The 22712-nt window shown below is 36.0% G+C and overlaps 2 protein-coding genes across 5 annotated transcripts; one reads left to right on the top strand and one right to left on the bottom strand.

Annotated features, from left to right (window-relative positions):
- The first annotated feature begins 3688 nt into the window (after positions 1-3688).
- LOC125249934 (hepatocyte cell adhesion molecule-like) lies at positions 3689-7532 on the top strand. The gene is made up of 4 exons (XM_048162184.1): positions 3689-3860; positions 3941-4231; positions 6159-6443; positions 6551-7532. Exons 1-4 carry the CDS (start codon positions 3818-3820, stop codon positions 6739-6741), a joined length of 810 nt encoding a protein of 269 aa, XP_048018141.1. The 5' UTR covers positions 3689-3817; the 3' UTR covers positions 6742-7532.
- Positions 7533-8895: 1363 nt separating this feature from the next.
- Positions 8896-21795, bottom strand: LOC125250999. 4 transcript variants are annotated; one of them, XM_048163861.1, is made up of 10 exons: positions 21614-21795; positions 21281-21407; positions 20872-21006; positions 19769-19840; positions 19172-19498; positions 15036-15157; positions 13087-13252; positions 11948-12082; positions 11294-11362; positions 8896-10581 (listed from the first exon to the last, which is right to left on the bottom strand). In XM_048163861.1, exons 3-10 carry the CDS (start codon positions 20915-20917, stop codon positions 10523-10525), a joined length of 996 nt encoding a protein of 331 aa, XP_048019818.1. In that variant the 5' UTR covers positions 20918-21006; positions 21281-21407; positions 21614-21795; the 3' UTR covers positions 8896-10522. The 4 variants fall into 4 exon arrangements, with proteins under 4 accessions (XP_048019818.1, XP_048019817.1, XP_048019819.1 ...); XM_048163860.1 differs by having other exon boundaries at positions 15036-15160; positions 20872-21018; positions 21614-21794; XM_048163862.1 differs by having other exon boundaries at positions 11254-11362; positions 15036-15160; positions 21614-21794.
- Positions 21796-22712: the final 917 nt, after the last annotated feature.

Raw genomic sequence — 22712 nt, 5'->3', positions numbered from 1 at the left:
AATAAAGTTCATTTGGTAAAAATTGAGAAATGAAAATAACAGCACAGCTCTTTTTGTAAGTGATGGTATGTAGGCTATCTATGCTAATGTACCATTGATAAAGTGTTTTGGTTTGGATAGGTTTGGAATTAAGTGAAAGGTTTTGTTAATGTTGTTGTTCCCTAGTCACAGTCTGTAACCACAGTGAACAGAAGATGCTGAAGAAAACCACAAGAACTGAGACAATCTGCAAATAGCTTTAGATCAGAGAACCGATTTCCTTTTAAGATGACTTACATTCACTGAGTACAGAATCTTTAACTCTAAACATGATTTCAACCTCTTTTGTTTGGATTTATTGGAATGCAAAGTGATAAAAAATGTGAAATGTGAAGCGAAATAATAACCCAAAAAAATACTGACCACAAAAAAGTGAACTTTTTTCCCCTGATGTCTGAGCTTGTATAGTGTTTAAAGGGCTTCTTTTCTTTTTATGATTTCCCCTCAAAACAGCTTTACTAAACAGTCAAGTAGGGGTTTTTTTCTCTTGCAAGATTACACATGGTTTCTACTGAACGCTTTAGACACTCTATCAGAGTCAATCTGAAACCTGCTGTGGTCTTTGTTTAACTCAGGTTAGTTTTGTTGCAAAGTGGCCCAAATGCCTGTGGTTTCTGTTGAGTGGACAGATGTCTTGCTCCTGTTTACTATCGCATGTGTGTGGTTGACTGATGGGTAAATACAATTATTTTCTTTATGTCAGATTTCCACTCTATGCAAAAGATAGAGGCTAATAAATAACACCAGTAATATTTGTCAAACTGGTTTATAGCCCATCACGCATTATTCAAGAAACTTCTCTAAAGCAGATTCACAGATGATCATCTTAGCACTATAAGACAGAAGTAGATTAAACCAAACAACTGCTGCAACACTCTGATCAGAAAGGTTTTTCAGCCACTCACTTAAACCCTTGGTCACTTGACCTGGTCAATACTGACTAAATTGGTTTCAGCACATTAGAAAAAAAATAAGAATAGAATTGCTTGAGCAGAATTGCTGCTTTTGCATAGTTTGTGCTAGCAGTAATGAAAATATTTATCTTGAACTCTGGAAACTAGCATGTACAAACCTTAATTAAACATTAAAAAAGTAATTTATACTTGTATGATATTATGCTTTGGCCACATTGGACCAGCAGTTTGAAAAATAGAAGGATAGATGGTTCAGCTTAGGCGCCATCTTCTAACAAGACGCAGGAATTTATTCGGCATGACCAGTGCCCAAGGAAGTCGACCGGAAGTTGAAGTCGGCCGCGTGCCGCCATCTTGTAGCAGAACTTCACTTGCGTTAGCATCCCATTGAGTCCCATTCATTTTGGCGTCACTTTGACAGCGAATAACTTTACATCTGAGGCGTTTAAAGACTCCATTTGTCCATTATTTATTTCTAAAGATACACGACAATGTATAAAGGGCTCCATTACCTTCTATGTTACATTATGGCCCCGTAGAAACAGTTTTTGTAAAAATAGGCTAACGATTGCGTCATAACCACTCGACTCTCTGTCGCACAGTAGAGAAATTACCGTACAGACAGGAGGAGAAGCTCGCAGGCAATAGTATGCATTAACTTAATATGGCGTACTGGCGTTACATTTTAAAATACTATACAAAATAATTAATCAGAATACTTACTCCTGCTCACTCACGCCAAAGAACTCCCCGCTCAAGCTCGCCGTCTCTGCAAGATTAACGATGGCAGTTTGCACGCACAGCTACTAGAAGATTTACATCTGTCAGACAGGTTGCTGACGTCATCAAGCTTAGTTTGAGTCTGCGCGTCAGAAACGGAAGTGCTAAAAATCGCTAAAAATGGGCTTCACTTGTCTCAATTGAGTTCCAATGGGGTCGCTGTGTCCATTTCTTTTACTGTCTATGGGCATGACCCTCAGAGTGCATTGTAGGTATTCTCTAGCTGCTGAGTGTATGGTCCTGTCCCGAATAGCACCCTAAACACTCGCAGTCCTAAGAGTCCGCACTTTTGTGACGTAACGCTGCTTTGATTGTCAGGAAGAAGTCTGTTGCGAAGTCTGTTCTCTTATTCTTCCAGTTCACCAGCCACTTACTTTGCATATATTTCAGGAGAAACTGATGTATTCACCTGCTGTAAATCAGACTGACAGAACTCTGTGAACTGCAGTGCAAACTAAGATGGCGGCGCCCATCTCGCATTATAGATCAAGATAAAGATCATTTATAAAGGTTTTTAAACGACAAAACACACTCACTATTATTACATATTTGAGAATCGGAACATCATATAGTTGAAGACATGTAAGCAAGTTTGCGAATATTTTAAATAAAAAAGGAAAAACAAAATAATAGTGATCCATCTCTCATACAGTGTTATTGTGGCTATGTTCAGCGCTCGTGACACGCACGTGTCGCCATGGAAACAATAAGGGCAAACGTTCTAAAATAAGGGTCGCCTTAAAAAAAACTCACTCTGGCGGTCAGTTAGAACATTTTAAACTCACGCTTGAAAGGTGTGCGTATCCTGGGTGTTTTAATTTTAGAAAGCCTAAAAGAAAATTTTTGTCAGGACAGAAATTTGTGACTTTTCAGAGATTTCCTTTACACAATCCTGAGCAAATGAAACTGTGGTTGCTACGCCTACGCCGTGACCTTTTCAACGTAATTGCGTATTACGTGACGTCACGAACGCGCATCGGAGAAAAGAGCAAAGCCAGCATTTGTGTTTATAAAACTTTTTTAATTTTTTTTTTTAAATGACCGATCGTTTCGCTAGATAAGACCCTTATTCATCGTCTGGTATCGTCTGGTGTCCTTTAAAGCCCTTTGAAGCTGCACTGAAGCTGTCATTTGGACCTTCAACCGTTTGGTGCCCATTGAAATGAATGATATGGAGAAAAATCCTAGAATGTTTACATCAAAAACCTTAATTTCTTTTCGACTGAAGAAAGAAAGACATGGACATCTTGGATGACATGGGGGTGAGTAAACTATCAGCAAAAGTTTATTTAAAAGTGAACTAATCCTTTAACCGATTTTGCGGGAGTGTGGGCAGGACCTTGATATCACGGCTCCACTTCAGGCTCATAGCCTACTGTGCAGACTCAGGCTCCAAGTTCACTATACGCAGACTAGAGACTCAAGATGTCAGCGCCATATTGACACACTGGCGGCTTCAGTTACAATTGAAGAGAGTGAAGGTGCGTCGTCCATCAAAAATAGCCCAAAAACAAGCCCACTGAACCCTATTCAAACATAAAAACTCAACATAGGCAATGCCTGAAATACATATTTAACTGTCACTCACTGTTATTCTTTTACAAAATGTCAACTTGAATATCAGTCTGTTTTCATAGATTAACTCAAATGCCCCTCCCTCACAAAATCCTAATCTAGTACAGTTTTATGATTAGTAGAATAATCATAAGAATTAGTATAATATTTCAATATACAAGCATTTCAGTCATTTTCAGCTCTTACGTCAAACATTTATACCGCGGGAAAAAAAAAAAATCAACCCGCGGCAACAAGAAGCCCAATTCCGCTGGAAAACCGCGAACTTGGAAACTGGATTTCCGAAAGCGCAACTGGACAAGCTTACCTAAAATTCTCATTGGTTGAACAGATGCAAACGTCAGCACATGTTTCAGTCGAGCTCATGACCACAAGCGCGCACTAACTGTGGCTGTGCAGACTGATGGAGTCTGAAGGGTTGTTATAGGCTCTAAACTTTACAAAAATAAACATATTAATTACCTTAAAGTATTTTCACATAAGTTTCAGTGTTTTGAGGATTTAAGAAAATGATTCGCACGTTTGTTTTGTTATTTTTGTTGTGTCTGGTTGGTAAGTTCTAAACATACATTTATGACGGGAGAAAATGAACATTGTTTAAATATTAACGTTGTTTAATTTTTGCTCTGCAGGTGTGTTTGGTGTTGAGTCACATGCAGTGTCAGTGATGGTGGGACATTCTGTCACTCTGGACTGTAATAGCTCTGAAAACTTGATCGAGTGGAGGTTCGACAAAACTCGCATAGCTAAACTAATTCATGGCAGTCCTATATATGATGATGAGGCGAGATTCAGAGACAGACTAAAACTGGACAGAAATGGATCTCTCACCATCACAGATGCCAGAATCACAGACACTGGAGTATATGAATTAAGTATTATCGCAACCATGCATTCAAGCAGATTCACTGTTACTGTTTATGGTGAGTATATGGATAATAGGCTACTCTATTATATTCTGTGTCATATTCTCTTCATATTCATATTGTAAGTAGTACTATATAATTCACATAATAATTAATATTTGAATTTGTCCTATGGTACAGTTAAAACAGCCTTTTGACCTTTTTTTGACATCACCTGTTGCACTAGTTGTGTTAGTTGAACCAGCATAATTTATTTATTGTGATTTCGGATAAAGCACACTTTGCATCATACTTGTTGATTTTATTTCTGATTTAAAGTATGTTATTTAATTGTGAACAAATGTCGGCTAACTCATTTCAATAGATCAAGGGTTTTAACTATTCCAATATCTCTCTGATTTGAAATATTTAGCTCTGGTCTCAGAGACTAACACAGTCTGTGTCCAAAATCGCCCCCTATACCCTTATTCACTATTCCCTACGTTAGTCCACTAATATAGGTCACTTGATGAAGTGAATGAAAACGAGTGGGTGAATTCAGACACTTAGTGTGCCGGGAGAGCTGCCATTTTTGCATTGTTTGTGCTTACTGTTTAATAATCACTTGGAACTCAGCAAACTGGCAGTTCCAGTAACATGAAAAGACTAATCTTGAACTCTGTGATGGATATACTAGCATGTATAAACCTTAATGGTGCCGTAGAACATCTTTTCAAAAGATGTAACATAAGTCTAAGTCTAAGGTGTCCCCTGAATGTGTCTGTGAAGTTTCAACTCAAAATACCCCATAGATTTTTTTGAATTAATTTTTTTAATTGCCTATTTTGGGGCATCATTAACTATGCGCCAATTCAGCGCGCGGCCCCTTTAAATCTCGCGCTCCCTCCCCCCCGAGCTCTCGACTATAATACAGTGCATTTAGAAAGTTCACACAGCTAATACAACCCTCAAATGGATCTTTACAAGATGTTCGTCATTCATACTGCATGCATCGATTCATGTGAGTATAGTATTTATTTGGATGTTTACATTTGATTCTGAATTAGTTTGAGGCTGTGCTTTGTGGCTAACAGCTAATGCTACACTGTTGGAGAGATTTATAAAGAATGAAGTTGTGTTTATGAATTATACAGACTGCAAGTGTTTAAAAATGAAAATAGCGACGGCTCTTGTCTCCGCGAATACAGCAATAAACGATGGTAAATTTAACCACATCTACCACATCTAATTCAACCACATTTAAGCTATTGTCCTTGCTTGCTTACCTAGTCTGATGATTCAGCTGTGCACAGATCCAGATGTTAATACTGGCTGCCCTTGTCTAATGCCTTGAACATGGGCTGGCATATGCAAATATTGGGGGCGTACATATTAAAGATCCCGACTGTTACGTAACAGTCGGTGTTATGTTGAGATTCGCCTGTTTTCCGGAGGTCTTTTAAACAAATGAGATTTACATAAGAAGGAGGAAGCAATGGAGATTGAAACTCAACATATGTCATTTCCATGTACTGAACTCTTGTTATTCAACTATGCCAAGGTAAATGCAATTTTTGATTCTAGGGCACTTTTAATTAAACAATTTAACCATCAGTTAAAAGGAATTCATACCTGTAAAGCCACATTGGACCAGCAGTTTGGAAAATGGATGGATAGATGGATGGATGAATGATTCAGAGGCGTGCACCATCTTCTGGTCAGACTCAGAAATTCATTCAGCATACTCTCTCACAGTGCATTATGTGAATTCTCTAGCTGTTGAGTGAACATCGGTTGTACATTCGTAAATGTGGTGCATTGTGGGATTGAATGAGTGCTCTTGATAACACCCATTATGGTTTCAGACACTACTACAAATGGCTGTTCCCTCAAATAGTGCCCTATTTAAGGGTATAGGGGGGTCACAGCAATCACTCATGCTACACTAACAAATAAAACATTCCTCTTGTAACTCTTAGGTTTCATCTTATTTCATGTTTTGCAGGTCCACTATCCATTCCTGTCATCACCAGCAACATTTCACAATGTTCATCAAGCCCAAAATGTGTGCTGCTGTGTTCAGTGAGGAATGTGACCAGGGTGACTCTCTCCTGGTACAAAGGGAACAGTTTATTGTCCAGCATCAGTGTGTCTGATCTCGGGATCAGTCTATCTCTACCTCTAGAGGTGGAATATCAGGATAACAAAACATACAGCTGTGTGGTGAGCAATCCTCTCAGCAACCAGACCAAACACGTCTGCATTACCGATCTCTGTCGTTTGTGTTCAGGTATGTTAGCAGTGATATTATCATTTATTTACTGATCCAGTCTCTGTCAGGTACATTAGTGTGATATTAGTGTATATGTGTCCAAAAATGTTGTTTCTGTGCTTAAGTTTTCTCTTCAGATGAAGTCCATGATTGTGGAGGGACTGAAACTGTGATCCGATTGGCTGTCACGGCTCTGGTGGGCCTGGCCGCTGTGGCTGCTTTTATTGTGTTGGTTTATGACATCAGATCAAGAAGAAGTGAGCAGGAGAGATATGAGAGCCACAATGATGGAGCTGATATTCTAAAACAAGAATAAACAGTCTGTATTTTGAATACTTTTTCTATGTTTTTCTTTTTGTAAAATACAATGAAAGGTATGAAATATATATTTTCTCTTTTGGTAGATGATTTTTTTTTTTTTTTTCTGAATCCTGGTTCTAGTTTGGTTATAAAGAATGTAAAGATCCAAGTAGCTTTATTTGTGTGGTAAAAAAAAAAAAAAAAAAAAGAGTTTGGTAACATTAAGTAAAATTCATTTTATTATTTCTCAAAATATTTCTGAGCATTTTATGAAAGTTGCTGTTACAATTCCTGTCTCGTTTTCTCTTGTCTTGTGTTTCGGGACTTTTATTTTGAATTGTATTCTTGTTCCTATTTTTCATGCTGTTTGTCTGACTGTACAGTGACTGGGTGGGGCGGTATTGCCAAGTCCGTGGTTTTCCCGCTGAATTTGGCTACTTTATACTGTTGCCACTGATTGTTTTTCATGTCCACGGGTTGAAGCGACCTCAAATAACATGACATTTAGCCCCTGGAATGAGAATTTTACCAAAGAACCCAGCCAAAAACACGGATTTTACCCCCCAGAACATGATTTTTACTGGGGGACCCCCTGAAACACAATTGGGCTAGTTTTGAGTAGCAATTGGGTGGGTTTTGTTGTGAAAACCTGGCAACCCTGGGAAGGGGGACATGTTCGGTTCACTTACTTTTGTCATGGCCATGACATATTAAAGGGTTAGTTCACCCCAAAATTAAAATAATGTAATTTATTACTCACCCTCATGTCGTTCTACACAAGAAGACTTTCGTTCATCTTCGGAACACAAATTAAGGTATTTTTGATGAAATCTGATGGCTCAGCGAGGCCTGCATAGACAGCAATGGTATTTCCTCTCTCAGGATCCATTAATGTACTAAAAACATATTTAAATGAAAGAAATGTTCTTGTAGCTTGGTGCGTTCACACCGGACGCGAATGAAGCGGTAAGCGCGAGTGATTTACATGTTAAGTCAATGCAAAGACGTGAATTGACATCCTGCAGCGTGATTCACGCGAATGACGCGACGCGAATTGAGCGATTTGGGCGTTTGACGCGCTTAACGTGTGATTCGCGCGAATCACGCAAGTTGAAAAATCTGAACTTAACTTTGCCGAATTTCCGCACCGCGTTAACCAATCAGGAGCTTGCTCTAGTAGTGACGTGACTAGCAAGCTGAGGCAGAAATTCGAAACAACAATGGAGGACAAAATCATCGTCGCTGTACATCTTCATACATTTATAGAAACAGAAATAAAAAGGATCGTGTTTGAAAGAAAGTGAGTGAGGAGGTCGGACAATCTGATAAGTTGTAAAAAACGGTCTTTACTCAATTTGAGCGATATATACATATTAAGACTACAAGCCAACTAAAGACGACCAATTGAGCTTATTCGCTGTAATTTACAATTATTTCCCCACTGACAAATTGTGTTTATTCAGAGGAAGTGTGCAGAAAGCAGTGGGAGAGTCTGGGACACATAAAGGAGCAGGAGAGCCCCTCTCATGACGCGAATTCGCGTCAGTTGTGAAGGGATTTTCACGCGCAAATGAAGCGAGTAAACTCAAAATATTCAAGCGTCCAACTACGCGTGAATAGCGCGATTTATTCGCGCAAGTCGCGTCTGGTGTGAACGCAGCATTATAATATTAATATTGAACCACTGAACTCACATGAACTGTTTTAAATATGTTTTAGTACCTTTATGGATCTTGAGAGCGGACGTACCATTGCTGGCTATTCAGGCCTCACTGAGCCATCTGATTTAATCAAAAATATCTTAATTTGTGTTCCGAACATGAACGAAGGTCTTACGGGTGTAGAACAACATGAGGATGCAATGCTGAAAACAGGAACTAAACACAGGAACAAACGGCAGGAACGATTGAAACAAGATGTTTCTTTCTTTCTTTCTTTACTGTGAGCTTCTGATATCTAATAAAATGTCATTATGATTCAAAGTGAATTGTTCTAAATTTCCAAAGGTTGTGTTTGAATTGAATTATGAAGATAATGCTGCCCCTCCAAATTTTCAAAAAGCCTCACAATTCTATAACTAGGCCAGTTTTTGTTAATGTTTAAATGTTACTACCTTTATAATATGTGCACGTATATAAACTAGGTTAACATACTACATTTCCACTCAGAATGATAAACAATTTTTTTTTATTCAAATGCAAACATAAGTAGTGTATATGTACAATATGTGCTTCAATTCAACAGATTACTTACTCAACATTACCAATTTGATTACACAGGACAGAACAGCATGGAAGTAAGATAAACTGCAAATTTGGCAGATGTACAGCAAATAGTATGTGGACACTATTTTCTATTTAACAAGCTTGATTATTCCAGTAATTCCAGTGAAGATTATATTTTACAGAACACAATTATATTCAAGAGAACTATTCAGTGTGAAAGCAGTCCAATCTGAATGATGAATTGATTTAGATCGTTTTGCAAAACTGAACAGCATGACTGATTCAATTTCATCACTATGGGGCACCATTTTAAACTAAAAACAAAAGTTTTTTTAAGCGTTTTGGCCATTTATCTATACGACAACAGCGTTTTCTGGGCCTGAAAATACAAACTTCTGAAAATGGGTTTCAAAGTGCAAGTTTTTGAAAACAATACCCTTATCGTCTCCATGTAAACTACAAAAACACAAATTTGTGAAAACGGTGACATCATGCACATGCATATTACAGTCTATAAAGTCTATAGTAGCATAGTGTTTCTTATAAAATGCCAAGCCTGGCAGAATAATACTTTTTTTTTTTTGTCTTTTTTGTGGATCTGTGGGGATCTGTTTGAGAATGTCGCCTGTACGCGAAAAATGCAAAGTAAAAACGTCTCTGTTTTTAGTACATCATTGTCATGTAAACATACACTAATTCTGAACAGCTGACAGAAATACTGGACACACATCATATTTGCTGAAATATTCTCAGGGAAAATGTTTCTCAGGTCAGTTGGAGCTAGTGCTCTGTAATCTGCCAAAATAGCCCTGTCCCAAATGGCACACTTAAGGTGCACTTGCAGTCTTGTGGACTTAAAATGGCTGCCGTGTGCATGTGTCCGTTAACTCTAGAGTGTCCCATTTGTTATTGTAGGTTTCAGAAGGGTGCTCATGAGCGCCCCCTTTGTGGTTGATATGCACCCTCGATACAGACTTTCGCTGAGCAGTCAATGATTGTAAATGGTTAATGCAACAATTACAACTCCCCTGATGGACATAGTGGATGAAAAAATATGGGATGGGAGGAAAAAATACTACCCAAGAATTGTTTATTTTCAAAACCTTTGCATTCACCCGAAAAAACCTTTGAGTTCTTTGCAAACGAACGCAAAGTTTCTTGGGGGAATGCAAACTATTTGTGAGAGAACACGTAAGTATTGGCATATAATTTTGCCTCCTCATATTTTTTTCCTTCACTTGGTCCCTCTAGGCGCTCTGTACTTTTGGACACTACTGTACACATATAAAAAAAAAACAATATACAAAATAATCTAAATTCTATATAAAAATGGTCCAACTAAAAAAAAAAACTACAACAACAACAAAAATCAACAAACAGATATTATATCCCTCCACATTACATTGGCCATTCAAAGATGATTTTGAGTGAATTTTATACTAGATGAAAGCATGTTTCTCTATATATGCTATTCATGCCAAATCAATTAAAAGCCTTAACTCATTTTTACAGTGCAGGTGCAGAATGGTTGATTTTCAAAAGCTATTAATGTGTACCAACTATGAACTACTGCTATTGGGCATCTCTGTTCAATTGCTGCATTGCCTCATTCCCTGGGTCTGTACCACCATCTATAATAAAACAAAAAAACAAGAGAAGTTGAAAAGCTACAGAGAAATAGTGCTGAGCTATGCTTCAGCTACACAAACTTAAAGTAGGAGGAATGACAAAAATGCTGAAAAACAAGTCTTTTATCTGGTTTAATTTCCAGTTGGATGGTTTTTTATGTAAGATTTTTTTTTTTTTTCAGTCTCTAATGAGTTAATGAGGGGTAAGCAACTGTTTGGATACATTCATCAACACAAAAGTAATCATTGCCATATAGCTCAACACAGTCGCAGTTAGAGGGTAGCATGGATACGAAGTGATTGATAGGCGATGCAATGACACGGGACTTTACACTAGTTAAAAATGCTGATGTGTCTGGATTTAAAAATTTATGGAAACATTTGGGATAATGCAAGTACACAAGTCAATTAGTTTTTGAATATTTTTTGTCTCCTATATTTTGCCTTTATGACTGAAATCATTAGTTTTGTATTTTTATTTCACTTTTATTTAAATCATATTGTGTGTTGATATCATGCTGATTTGAACAGTTTTCGAACAGCTGATCATTAAATTAGTGAATCTGAAATGATCATCCACATGAATGTCTACTGAGAACAGTCTAGAGCTCTTTTCTGATTTGAATAAATAAAACAAGTAACAAATAATGATAAATTGAAAGTGTGGAAATATACCATATACTTGACACAGTAGCTCAGTTGGTAGCACTGTCACCTGCTTGTTTTAAGTTCTCCTCTTCACTCTGTCTTGACGCGTCTGTCCTCTGGTTACTCTGGCCTCCCCCTCAATCCAAAGACATGCAAGACAGATCAATGGGAGACAGTAAACTGCCCTTAGGTGTGAGTGTGTGTGAGTGTGTGAGCCCTGTGATGGACAGACCATATGTCCAGGGTGGTTCCCTGCCTACGGCTCAAGATGCTGGGATAGGCTAAAGCATCCCCATGACCTTACATAGGACAAATGGTTTGGAAAATGGATGGATGGATACCATGTATACTCCACTTCATGTTTCATTGGACATATGCTCATAAAGTCAATTCACAGGGACTATTTGTAATGGTGTTTCTTTGGAATAGTATTTGATGTTTGAATGAAGTCACATCACACCCACAAACAGACACAATTATTCTGAAACCAAACAATGATATTAATCTGTCCTATCTGTGCTTAGTGCAGATATCAGATGCAGATGTGATCAAGTAAAATAGCAGGATCTTCCTTAGCCAAAGATTTCAGTGGCATCATTCCCCTCAGTTAGGAGAATTTTTACAGAGAGAATCTTTTATAATAAAAGAGATTGTCACAATAATCACTTAATAAAATGGTCTAGTTTTATAAGAAATATATCCTTTGAAATTCAGTACTTACCATTCTTGTGGAAACAGGATGCTTTTTTCTTATAGATTGCGAACCACACAAAGGCCAGGATCATGACCAAGATCCCGAGCACAGCCAAGATCACAATCACAATCACGATCATGGCTGTGTTGTTCTTGGGGAGGTCTGTAATAGTTCAGCAGATATATTAATTATGCATTCCTGCTATTCTGACCTTATTGAAGACATTATATGTTGACAGACAGGCTGATTAACATCTTAATTCATTCCTTACTTATTTTTTTTTATTTTATTTTTTTTGCATGAACATTTACATAAGCTTTTAATAAGATTTGTATACTGGGTCTTAAATCTAACAGTGATCACCAGTGATCAGTTCTTTGCAAAACTTGCTCATTTCAAAGGACACTAATATTATTGTTGATTTGATAATGTGCACCTTTTAAACTCAAAGGCTGTGACTGACGTGCAAAGGAACCTTTCACTGTGTTGCTTTGGAATATCTTCAAAATACAAACCCCCCCCCCCCCCCCCAAAAAAAAAAAAACATAAACAAAAACAAAAACATTTCTCAAATCTTCTTTTATGTTTCACAGAATAAAGAAAGTAATACAGATTTGGTACAACATGAAGGTACATAAAATTATTTTGGGTGAACTATCCTTTATGCAAGCAAATGTTGTTAATTACACATTAATAATATTAAAGGGATAGTTTAATATAAAAATACAATTCTGTCATCATTTACTCACTCACATCATTCTGAACCTATACGAGTTTGTTTTGTTAAACACAAAAGAAGTTATTTTGGAATATGGGTTACCGAACAGTTGCTAAGCCCTTATTGACTTCCATAGTATGTAGCAAAAAAAAAAAAAAAAAAAAAAAAAAATCAAATATATATGAATATATAATTAACAAATATTCAAAATATATTCTTTTATGTTCAACAGAAGGAAGAATTTCATGCAGGTTTAAAACAACCTCGGAGTGAGTAAATGACACTATCCCTTTAATAGCTAATTAATTTTTGTCTACCTTAATGGAAAATTAGCTGTGAATTTGAGCATTTAAACTGTTAAATGTCCATAAAATATAATTTGATAATTATAGAACCCAACAGCATCATTAAAAAAACAATATATTATAGAAAATGTCGAGCCACTCACCACTAACCGCAATATTGAACTTCATGTGTAAGATCGTGGTGCTGTTGTTGATCTCCAAATCATAGTCTCCAGAATGTTGGAATTGGATGTTTCTAATGGTGAGATCTCCAGTATGATCATTCAGTTTGATCACATTTTTCCATTTTGCATCGATAATGCCATTTAATCCATTACTTGCTCGAGCCCTTATTGACTTCCATAGTATGTAGCAAAAAAAAAAAAAAAAAAAAAAAAAAATCAAATATATATGAATATATAATTAACTTTTAAATAAAAAAAATGGAAGTTTAAGACAAATACTGATATATTTGCTTTGATTACATAACATTTCTCCAGAGAAAAAAATGGTTTCTTCTTTATTGTCCAGTAAATTATACACTCTGAGGTTGTTTCAGTAGTTAAACGTGAGGAACAGAATAACACCGTCCACCGCATTCTTTCGGCAGCGCTGATTGGTCAGTATTCAAAACATTCTAACAGCGTGACCTCCAAAAATTAATCTAATATTCACTGCACACAGCAGCAAGTGTGTAACGCTAGAAAAGTTTTGATGGATGTAAAATGCACCCAACAAATCATTACACAGAATCAGAGATTACATGGATTGTTTGTATTTCTCAGTAAGCCATATGTAAATGTTCAAGCATAGAATTTTGTACTTAGGTATCTTAATATTTGTATTCTTACTAAAGATACCTCATGTAATTCATGGGCCACTGGCATCACAAAACAGAATTGCAAAAACAGTAACTTTATTCAAACAGGTTTTTTAAAACACTCCCCCATCTTTCATTGGCTGGTCAAACAGGTAGTCCCACCCCAGTCTCACTCCACTGGTTGAGTAAATGTTGCTTTGTCAAGCTGATTGTGTTGGAGATCAAGATTTTGAAAATGCACAGTCACAGTTTTTCCCTTTTCAGTGAAATCTACAAATGGAAGTTTATAGTTGCCGCTGCATATTAAACTGGGATAGGAAAATATAATTTCAATATTATGATTTCAATATACTTAGCCAAACATTAAAAACACATTTAGGTCTTAAAGTCAATGTGAAACAAATTTTGAACCATTACAACAGCATTTATTTTTAATCCAAATTGATGAATTGCCAACTAAAATAAGATATTCAGTAAAAATGGCCGAACTTGATTTTATACATAGAATTATGGATGGTAAAAAAAGTGAGCGTTCCATTTGAGAATGGAGCCAGACCTGAATGTGAATATCCTTTAAAAATGCCATTTAAAAGGAAACAGAGAAATCTACACAGAGAAGTAAGACGTGCAAAAGTATGAATGTAGAGTGGATGGCAAAAGAACAGTTTGGAATCTCAGATTTGAACATTGAAGCAAACTGAAAATTAATTCACATCAGAAAATCAAGTTACTACTTGATGTGACACTGTGCTTTCAGACAAAACGTGAATGTTTCAGCAAAATGTGAACGTTTCAGAAAAAAAACTAAAAGTTGTTTTAGTGTTCATACAGCCCAAAAATTGTGCTTAGTGTAAATCATGTTCTGTGTTTCACCTCAAATTAATTACTACGATTGTTAAATGACTTATATTAAGTGCCATTTTTTAAAAATGCATTCTTTAAAAGGAAAAGCTTAGAAGATCCTAATTTTTTTAGTGGCTTCATCTTCCAATTTGATTTCTAACTTGGTCAGAATTGTGGCTTTGACTTCATTGCTTTTTGGCTCTGACAGGGTTTCAGTATTTATCTTAAATTCTTTTATGTAAATAAATTAACTAAGTATTTGCTTCTTCTACTCTTTGTCTACATTGAAATAATTCATTCGGTTTGCAACAAACTCTCAACTCTCATCTTTCTAAAGAGCCTTCAGTTATGCCTGTAGTCCAGAGGGTTCATGAACTGTGACGGTTTTAGTTTGTGCATGTCAGGTTTGGGTTTGAGCTCAACTATGGGGGGTGACTGTTAACAGGTTAAGTTGGCAATGAGGACACCTTGGTTTCCAAACTTCCACAGTATCTGATCATCTCTCTCTATTTTAGCAACACCGGTCTGAAGAGTGACAGAATCTCCCACCATCAACGACACTGATATCACTTCTTCTATCACAGCAACAAACACAAGAACAGTTTTGGAAAAGAGATTAAGCTGAAATGATTGCTGTTGGTAAATTCCACACGATTATCTGAATGCAAAATGGTTATAAAAGAAATCTCTTAAATCTCATTTGGAATGTAATTCTGGTATAATAGCCAACTTTACAGTTCCATTTCATCTGATAATATTCATATTTCTATTACATTTTTCTATTACAAGTTTTGCTCAGAAGAAGCACACTGTACTCTGAATGTCTTTGCTAGCTGCTGCTTTTATTTTTGACTATTTATTTTACAGAAGAAAAAAAAAATCAAATTCTCAGGCAATTTAAAGGTGCAATAAGCAAATTCTGAGAAACACTGCCAATATTTGAAATCAACCCAATACTGAGTTGGCGTTCAGATGTAAACAAGGAAACCTGCACTGAGTTCACTACATATGACAACTACTCAAATTGTTTTGGAGCACAAAAAGTATTTTTGTTGTTTAAGATTAAACCGTTGTAGTCACGTCGACTATCTTTTCAAAATGTGTAATGACATTACAGTCGGATCAGAAACTCTCAGATTTCATCAAAAATATCTTAATTTGCGTTCCGAAGATGAACGAAGGTCTTACGGGTGTGGAACGACAAGAGGGTAAGTACTTAATAACATAAATTTCATTTTTGGGTGAACTAACCCTTTAACAACTCCACAAACAGCATTACCAGCTTCACTCATTACTAACCAGACTGACTTTATTTTTGTCAAACATCTACAGACGTTCTCACTGAGAATTAACAGAGGTTTAGATGTTGATGTTTTATTGTTTTATTTAATGTTACCATTGTGGTGGGCAGTATTTGCTTTAGCTGGGCTCTTGACCCTTGACTTTTCAACATCAGTTTGTTTTGTTTTATGTAATGTGTTTAATGGACACGTGTTAAAGCAAAAAAAAAACTCTGAGAAAAACACAATCAGATGACATGGGCTGTTTATTAATGGTTTAAGTCATCAAGTGGTCTGATTTTTCTAATGATGTATTGTATTTTTAATTATACGTGTAACGTGAAATACATAAGTGTATAAAGTATTTTAAAAACAGTTTGTACTGAAAATGTTTTGAACATCTGTATCATGCAGACACACACAGACATCAAGAATCAGCATATGAATCTCAACAATGGTGCCAAAAAGCTTCATGCTGCAATGCATTCTGGGTACCAGTATACTACAAGACTCATTCATGACTCCCAGCATGCAGTGCAGCATGAATAAATTATGTTGCCGAGTTATTTTCTCTTAATTCTTACTATTTGCTTTTGTTTTTGCTGTTGTTTTTGACTTTTTAGTAGCTTGTTTTGTGATGTTCAGAGCTAATCTATTTATCTATTTTATTGATTGTCACCATTGTTGAGATTCATATGCTGATTCTTGATGTCTGTGTGTGTCGAAGTGGCACAGCAGTTCAAAGGTTTTTATTTTTGTGAATGAGTTTCATGTTTTTCATAACTGGTTGCTCAAGCGCTGCTTTATCTTTTGCTGTAAAATCACAGTGGTAGTAATAACATAAAATTAAGGTGTACTAATATTTGTTAAGAAACAAGCAACAAAATCAGTGAATCATGTTTTACATCATGGTTATGTTGTTATGAGAACTCAATCTGATCACTTTTTTCTTTGACTTTTTTGTTGTTGCTACAATGTTTCAAAAAGACAGTCACAACAACAAAGAAAAGCTAATGCAAACACTGATCGCCACAATGATAACATCTAATGAACCAAAACATCTAGCCTAATCCTCTGTTAATTCTCAATAAGAACTTCTGTAGATGTCTGACAGAAATAAAGTCAGTCTGATTAGTAATAAGTGACTCTGGTAATGCTATTTGTGGAGTTGCTTAATCAGATCTTGAAAGATTTAATGTCTGATTTTAAGGCTGTGACTGAAGTCAGTTGTAGTTCTTGCATTTCTGTTGGTCTCATCTCATCTGCGGTGTCACATGACAAGTAGTGATGCGTCGCCATTGAAATAATAAAATCATTACTGTTTTCCCTTGATTTTATGGTAAGCAGGGGCGCCAGTAAATTTCTGTTTTTCTATAGTCTGTTGCCGTAAATTAATTTAGAGTTTATTACTGTTAAATTACATTTGACTCTGGTTTTTTTTTCATCTTACACCTTTAACCCTTTTAACCTCACAACAAAATCCTCAGTGTTTAATGAACACTTATATGTGTAAACAGATGTTAATACTTCATTCGGTTGGTAAATTAACATTATATCAGTAAGTGAAATATGTTTCACTTACTGATAGGCTATTAGTCGACTAATGTTTAGTCTACTATTAAGGTGCAACCCTATAAATCTCTCCTCCCTCATAATGAGTGGACATGCCCCCTATTGCTGATTGGCTACAAGTGTTGTTGCACTCTGTCCAATCCACTCTCAACAACATTTCTCAGAAATCAATTATTGCACCTTTAAAGGGTTAGTTCACCCAAAAATGAAAAATTTGTCATTTATTACTTACCCTCATGCTGTTCCACACCTGTAAGACCTTCATTAATATTCGGAACACAAAATGAGATATTTTTGTTGAAATCCAATGGCTTAATGAGGCCTGCATAGCAAGCAATGACATTTCCTCTCTCAAGATCCATTAATGTACTAAAAACATATTTAAATCTGTTCACGTGAGTACAGTAGTTCAATATTAATATTATAAATCGACGAGAATATTTTTGGCGCACCAAAAAAAAAACAAAATAACGACTTATTTAGTGATGGCTGATTTCAAAACACTGCTTCAGGGGCCTGTACCATGAAGCTGGATTAGCTGGCTAGCCAGGTAAGTTTCAGATTAGTTTGTGCCAATCTTGGGTTTTACGCTCCACAGCTAACCTGCTCCGTGGCAGGTTATGTTCTGGATAAGAGATCTCAAACCGAAATTGGACCAATCAGATGTGAGCAAAGTGATAGTGACATATCCAACGCAGTAAAGTCACTCCCCCAGTTTCACTTCCTCCAAATTAAAGGTCACTATATAGTAAAAACAAATATTTGAAGATGAAATTGTCTTGATAATTGATAATTAATTTAGAATTATTTTATGATTTATATTATATGATCTATATTATTAATCCATTATACACAAGAAATTTTAGTTTAACAGTTATTATTAAGCATTTAGTTTGAATGAATATTAATATATACAGATCATATGTAATATAAATAAGCTGTAGAATCAATAGATAACTCTTTAAAAATGACTACATGTGATGTGTGTTACATGTACGAGTCTCTATTGCTATATATTATGAAGCAACTGTATAAACTAACTTCACAAGTTTCACTTGCACTGATAGAGCAAGAGAATTTCTTTTATCTGTCCTCTTTCATCGGTGTAAATGAGTTTTCATTTTCATCAATCTCTTAACCCTCAGCAAGAGTTTTGAATCGCGCTAGCTCTCTCGCAAGAAGTGAATCATAGTTTCTCTCTCTGTTGCAAGGCATGTGATTGGCTGTTCACCACTGATGTCACGGATTCATGTGCACGTGCTCCAAAACTCAGGATCAAAGGAAATCAGCAGTTTGGAGCACCAAAGTCACGTGATTTCAGCAGTTTGACATGCGATCTGAATCGTGATTCGATACGCTGATTCATTATGCTTCGATTTTTCCTGAAGCAGTGTTTTGAAATCAGCCATCACTATATAAGTCTTTGTTTTGTTTTTTTGGCACTTCAAAAATATTCTCATCGCTTTATAATATTAATATTGAACCACTGTACTCACATGAACTGATTTAAATATGTTTTTAGTACATTAATGGATCTTGAGAGAGAAAATGTCATTGCTGTCAACGCAGACCTCACTGAATCATCGAATTTCAACAAAAATATCTTAATTTGTGTTCCGAAGATTAACGAAGGTCTTACAGGTGTGGAACGGCATGAGGGTGAGTAACAGAATTTTCATTTTTGGGTGAACTAACCCTTTAATTATAACATTGTAAGACTTGAGAGCTACTCACCACGGACAGTAACACTGAATTTCTTCGTTGTTTCACTTTTGCTACGGATCTGTAGCTGATAATATCCAGTGTGTTCAGTTCTGATGTTTTTGATAGTGAGAGATCCAGTTTGATTGTCCAGCGACAGTCTATCTCTGAATCTCTCACCCTCAGATATAAAGTATAATCCAGCTGCTTCATTCATTTTAGCGATATACTCATCATCTCCAAACATCCATAGTATCGTATCATCTCTTTTTATTTCAGTAACACTAGTGTTTAAAGTGATAGAATCTCCCTCCATCACTATCAGCGTCTTCACTCCATCTCCCACAGCAACAAACACGTCTGAAGAGACATTGCACCGTGTTAACATATGTGTTAGTTGACATTATTTATAAATAAATAAATAATTTTACAGACAATGCACTGTGCAGCTAAATTTCAACAGTAGTTTCTAGGGAGGAGGGTACAATACTGCACTGAAAAGCAGTATATTCATAAAAAAATGATAAACTGTCGTTTAAGAATGATATGCACTTAGTTTAATTGTAATATACTTAGCACAATCTATTATAAATAGTAAAAAAAAAAGAAAAGGGGGACGAGAAAACATACTCATGTCAGAATATTTCTCTATCTGCTGCATGTTTTCTTCTTCATTGGTTTTGACATAACCTGATGGAGAAACTGGAAAACAAGAGAATAAAATTAACAACACAAGAATTGATATGTTTAAAAATAGTTCTTTTCAGAGTTTCAGATATCACCTTTTGCACACATTCTTGATGTGTACATGTTAATACAAATATGAGAATGCATTATTATAGGCACTTTCATATAAGTTGACATTTAATGTTTATTTTTCTTTAGTATTTCTATCCTGCTAAAACAGTAACCAATAAGTTTGAGCTGCAATTTTTTACAGGCCATGGCCATGCAACATTTAGAGACACATGCACAACCCCCCAGCACCCCAAAATAAAAAAACATTAAACTTAAACAAAAATTATGTATTCTTTGGCTCCTATATGTGAACTGATCTATAAAACAGATACTGGAATTAGAAAGTGAGTGAGAAATGAATCCGTCCCCAATTAGTGATCCCATATTTTGAGTTTTCCAATACCTAATATTGCACCAGGTCAAACAAAAGTTCCCTCCATTTAAGGAGGGAAAAAGCAGGAAGCATATAGTCAAAAGGCAATAAGGCACGAAGAAGCAAAATGTCATATCAGGCCAAAATCAGCATGACACTATGCACACCACACACGCACACACAAATCTATTAGGCTATTAATATTATAAATATATACCCGTCTCAAACTTTAATATAGGCTAATGTTGTCCCATTTATCTCACACAGATAAATCTTACACGCCAGTTTCAAGTACAGAGTGCTATTGACACAAACTACCCCACGATCAGGGCGAGTTATATTTGATGCTTGTATCCACAAATGATAAGCAGAATATTACAGGCCATCAGCGCCCTCTAGTGTCTATCACCAAACACACATGTACAACCAACGTAGCACCCTCCAAAATACTTACATTGGTGCTGTTATTTATCACGTCTCTTAGTCGAAAAGTAATAAAAGTTTGTATGTTATGAAACACTTGAGATATTCACATCATAATATAAAAGCACATGCGCATTTCTGTGGAGTTATAATGAAACCGAAACTGCTGAATATTAATGAAAACAAATATGTAACTTACCGTCCACGAGTAATAAAACCCAAAAAATGAAGGAACGGCTCCTCATGCTGATCCCGCTTCTGATCGCATCTAAACTGAATGACAGCAGTGATTCTGGATACTGAGGATCGGCTCGTGGCGAGCGTCACGTGACTTCTGCGAAAGAGACTGTATTACGTCATACTCCTTCGAAATTAACCTGGACTAATGTTAGGTCAAACACAGACATACTTGATTTTGGTGTAAAATGGGTTTTTATTCTGTAGAAATCGGTGGGTGTCCAGAGGGCCAGTTAATAAAATTACCTGGTTTACGTTTTTAGTCACCAGCAACGTATTGATCCCACCGTTTATCAAAAGTGTCATATTTCAGAACAAAATAAGTTCTAAAATATGAAAACGTAAACATTAAAATAATAATAAATACTCACTTTATGCTAGAAAAGTGGGTGGCAAATGTTGAGTGCTAAGAGCGTGTACTTCGCTTTCCGCGTTCCGCTCCGTCCACAAAAATCGTGAGCACGAATTGACGCATGCGCACTAACTCCCGAGTGAAGCCTGTTTCAAACGAGTGTTAACATGTCATTTTCACTCAAATAAAACAATGTTTTTAATTTACAAGTGGTTTGCTCGTCCACTTATTAAGATACATCTTTCTCATGTCTGACTGGAAATACTGTCTGTTCAGTGTCTCTGGTCTAAAAACTTTAATAAATGTAAAAAATACAAAGCATTAAAAACGAATCTTGAATATAAGTTCACACCTCTGAAAGTAGACGAAAGCTCATTCATTACAGAACTCCGGTAGCCTAAGAAGCGTGACAGGAGACAGATTAACTGTTCAACTATGTGAAATATTGAATGTTCAGAGTAAATGGCAACACTTAACATCAGATGGATATCGACAGTGGTTAATGTACAGCTGTGGTAACAGCCACGAGGTGTTTATTAAACCACGAACACACCTGAAGAAAATGGCGGAGCAAACGGCTCAAGAATGTGAAAGTGAAAGGCAACCTGCGGCAAGATTTTTATAATAAAAGTCATACCAGCATACACATATATAGGGAATTCAGAACAACTTCAAAGTACTACCACTGCCTTTCTGACTGCCAGAATCATTAGTGCTAAAAACTAGGCTACTACCTCAAAGTGAAAATCATGTAAATAGGCTACACAGACAATAATTAAAACAAACTCACATCATACACGCTCAGATTCAAAGTGCTTTTAGAAAACAACTTAAAAATAATTAAATGTGATGAGATACTTGTCAAAAAGAGACAGAGAAGTTCATTTTGTTAGGCTGATGGGTTTAGCACTGATTTTCCCATTTGATTTGACTTGATTTGGATTTACAAGGTCAGATTTTGATATACTATCAGTTAAATTGGGATCGTTTCAGATATTTCATCTGACCATTACAGGTTAACATAATCTAATATAAAGCATTGAGTAGAGAAGGAGATAAGTACTTTTTAACATGAAATGCAGTTTTTCTTCACATAACATTCAGGACGTTCTCTAAACATTTAGGGAACCATATTTTATTTGGAAATGTTCTCAGAACGTCCCTGCTGCTCTTATCAAAAAATTGAATTGAAAATTAGAACTTAATTGACTAATAAAAGTGGCTGTTCAAACAAAAACTATTTTTTCTTAAATGTCTTACAAAAAAAAAAAAAAAAGCTCTTTACAGGTAATTTCTGGATTATTATTATGAAACCTTTTCTGCTGTAACTGCATCAGCAACTACATAGTTTACTACAGCCTTTAAATAAAGCAACATGCTGCAGAACATCAATGTTTCTGGATCATCACTGACTGAAGCACAGGCGCTACTCTCCAGCACAATGGTAACCT

This window comes from Megalobrama amblycephala, linkage group LG17 (assembly GCF_018812025.1).
Source record: "Megalobrama amblycephala isolate DHTTF-2021 linkage group LG17, ASM1881202v1, whole genome shotgun sequence".
Lineage (NCBI taxonomy): Eukaryota > Metazoa > Chordata > Actinopteri > Cypriniformes > Xenocyprididae > Megalobrama > Megalobrama amblycephala.
Note: the sequence above shows the minus strand (reverse complement) of the source record. Positions and strands in the feature narration are given on the sequence as shown.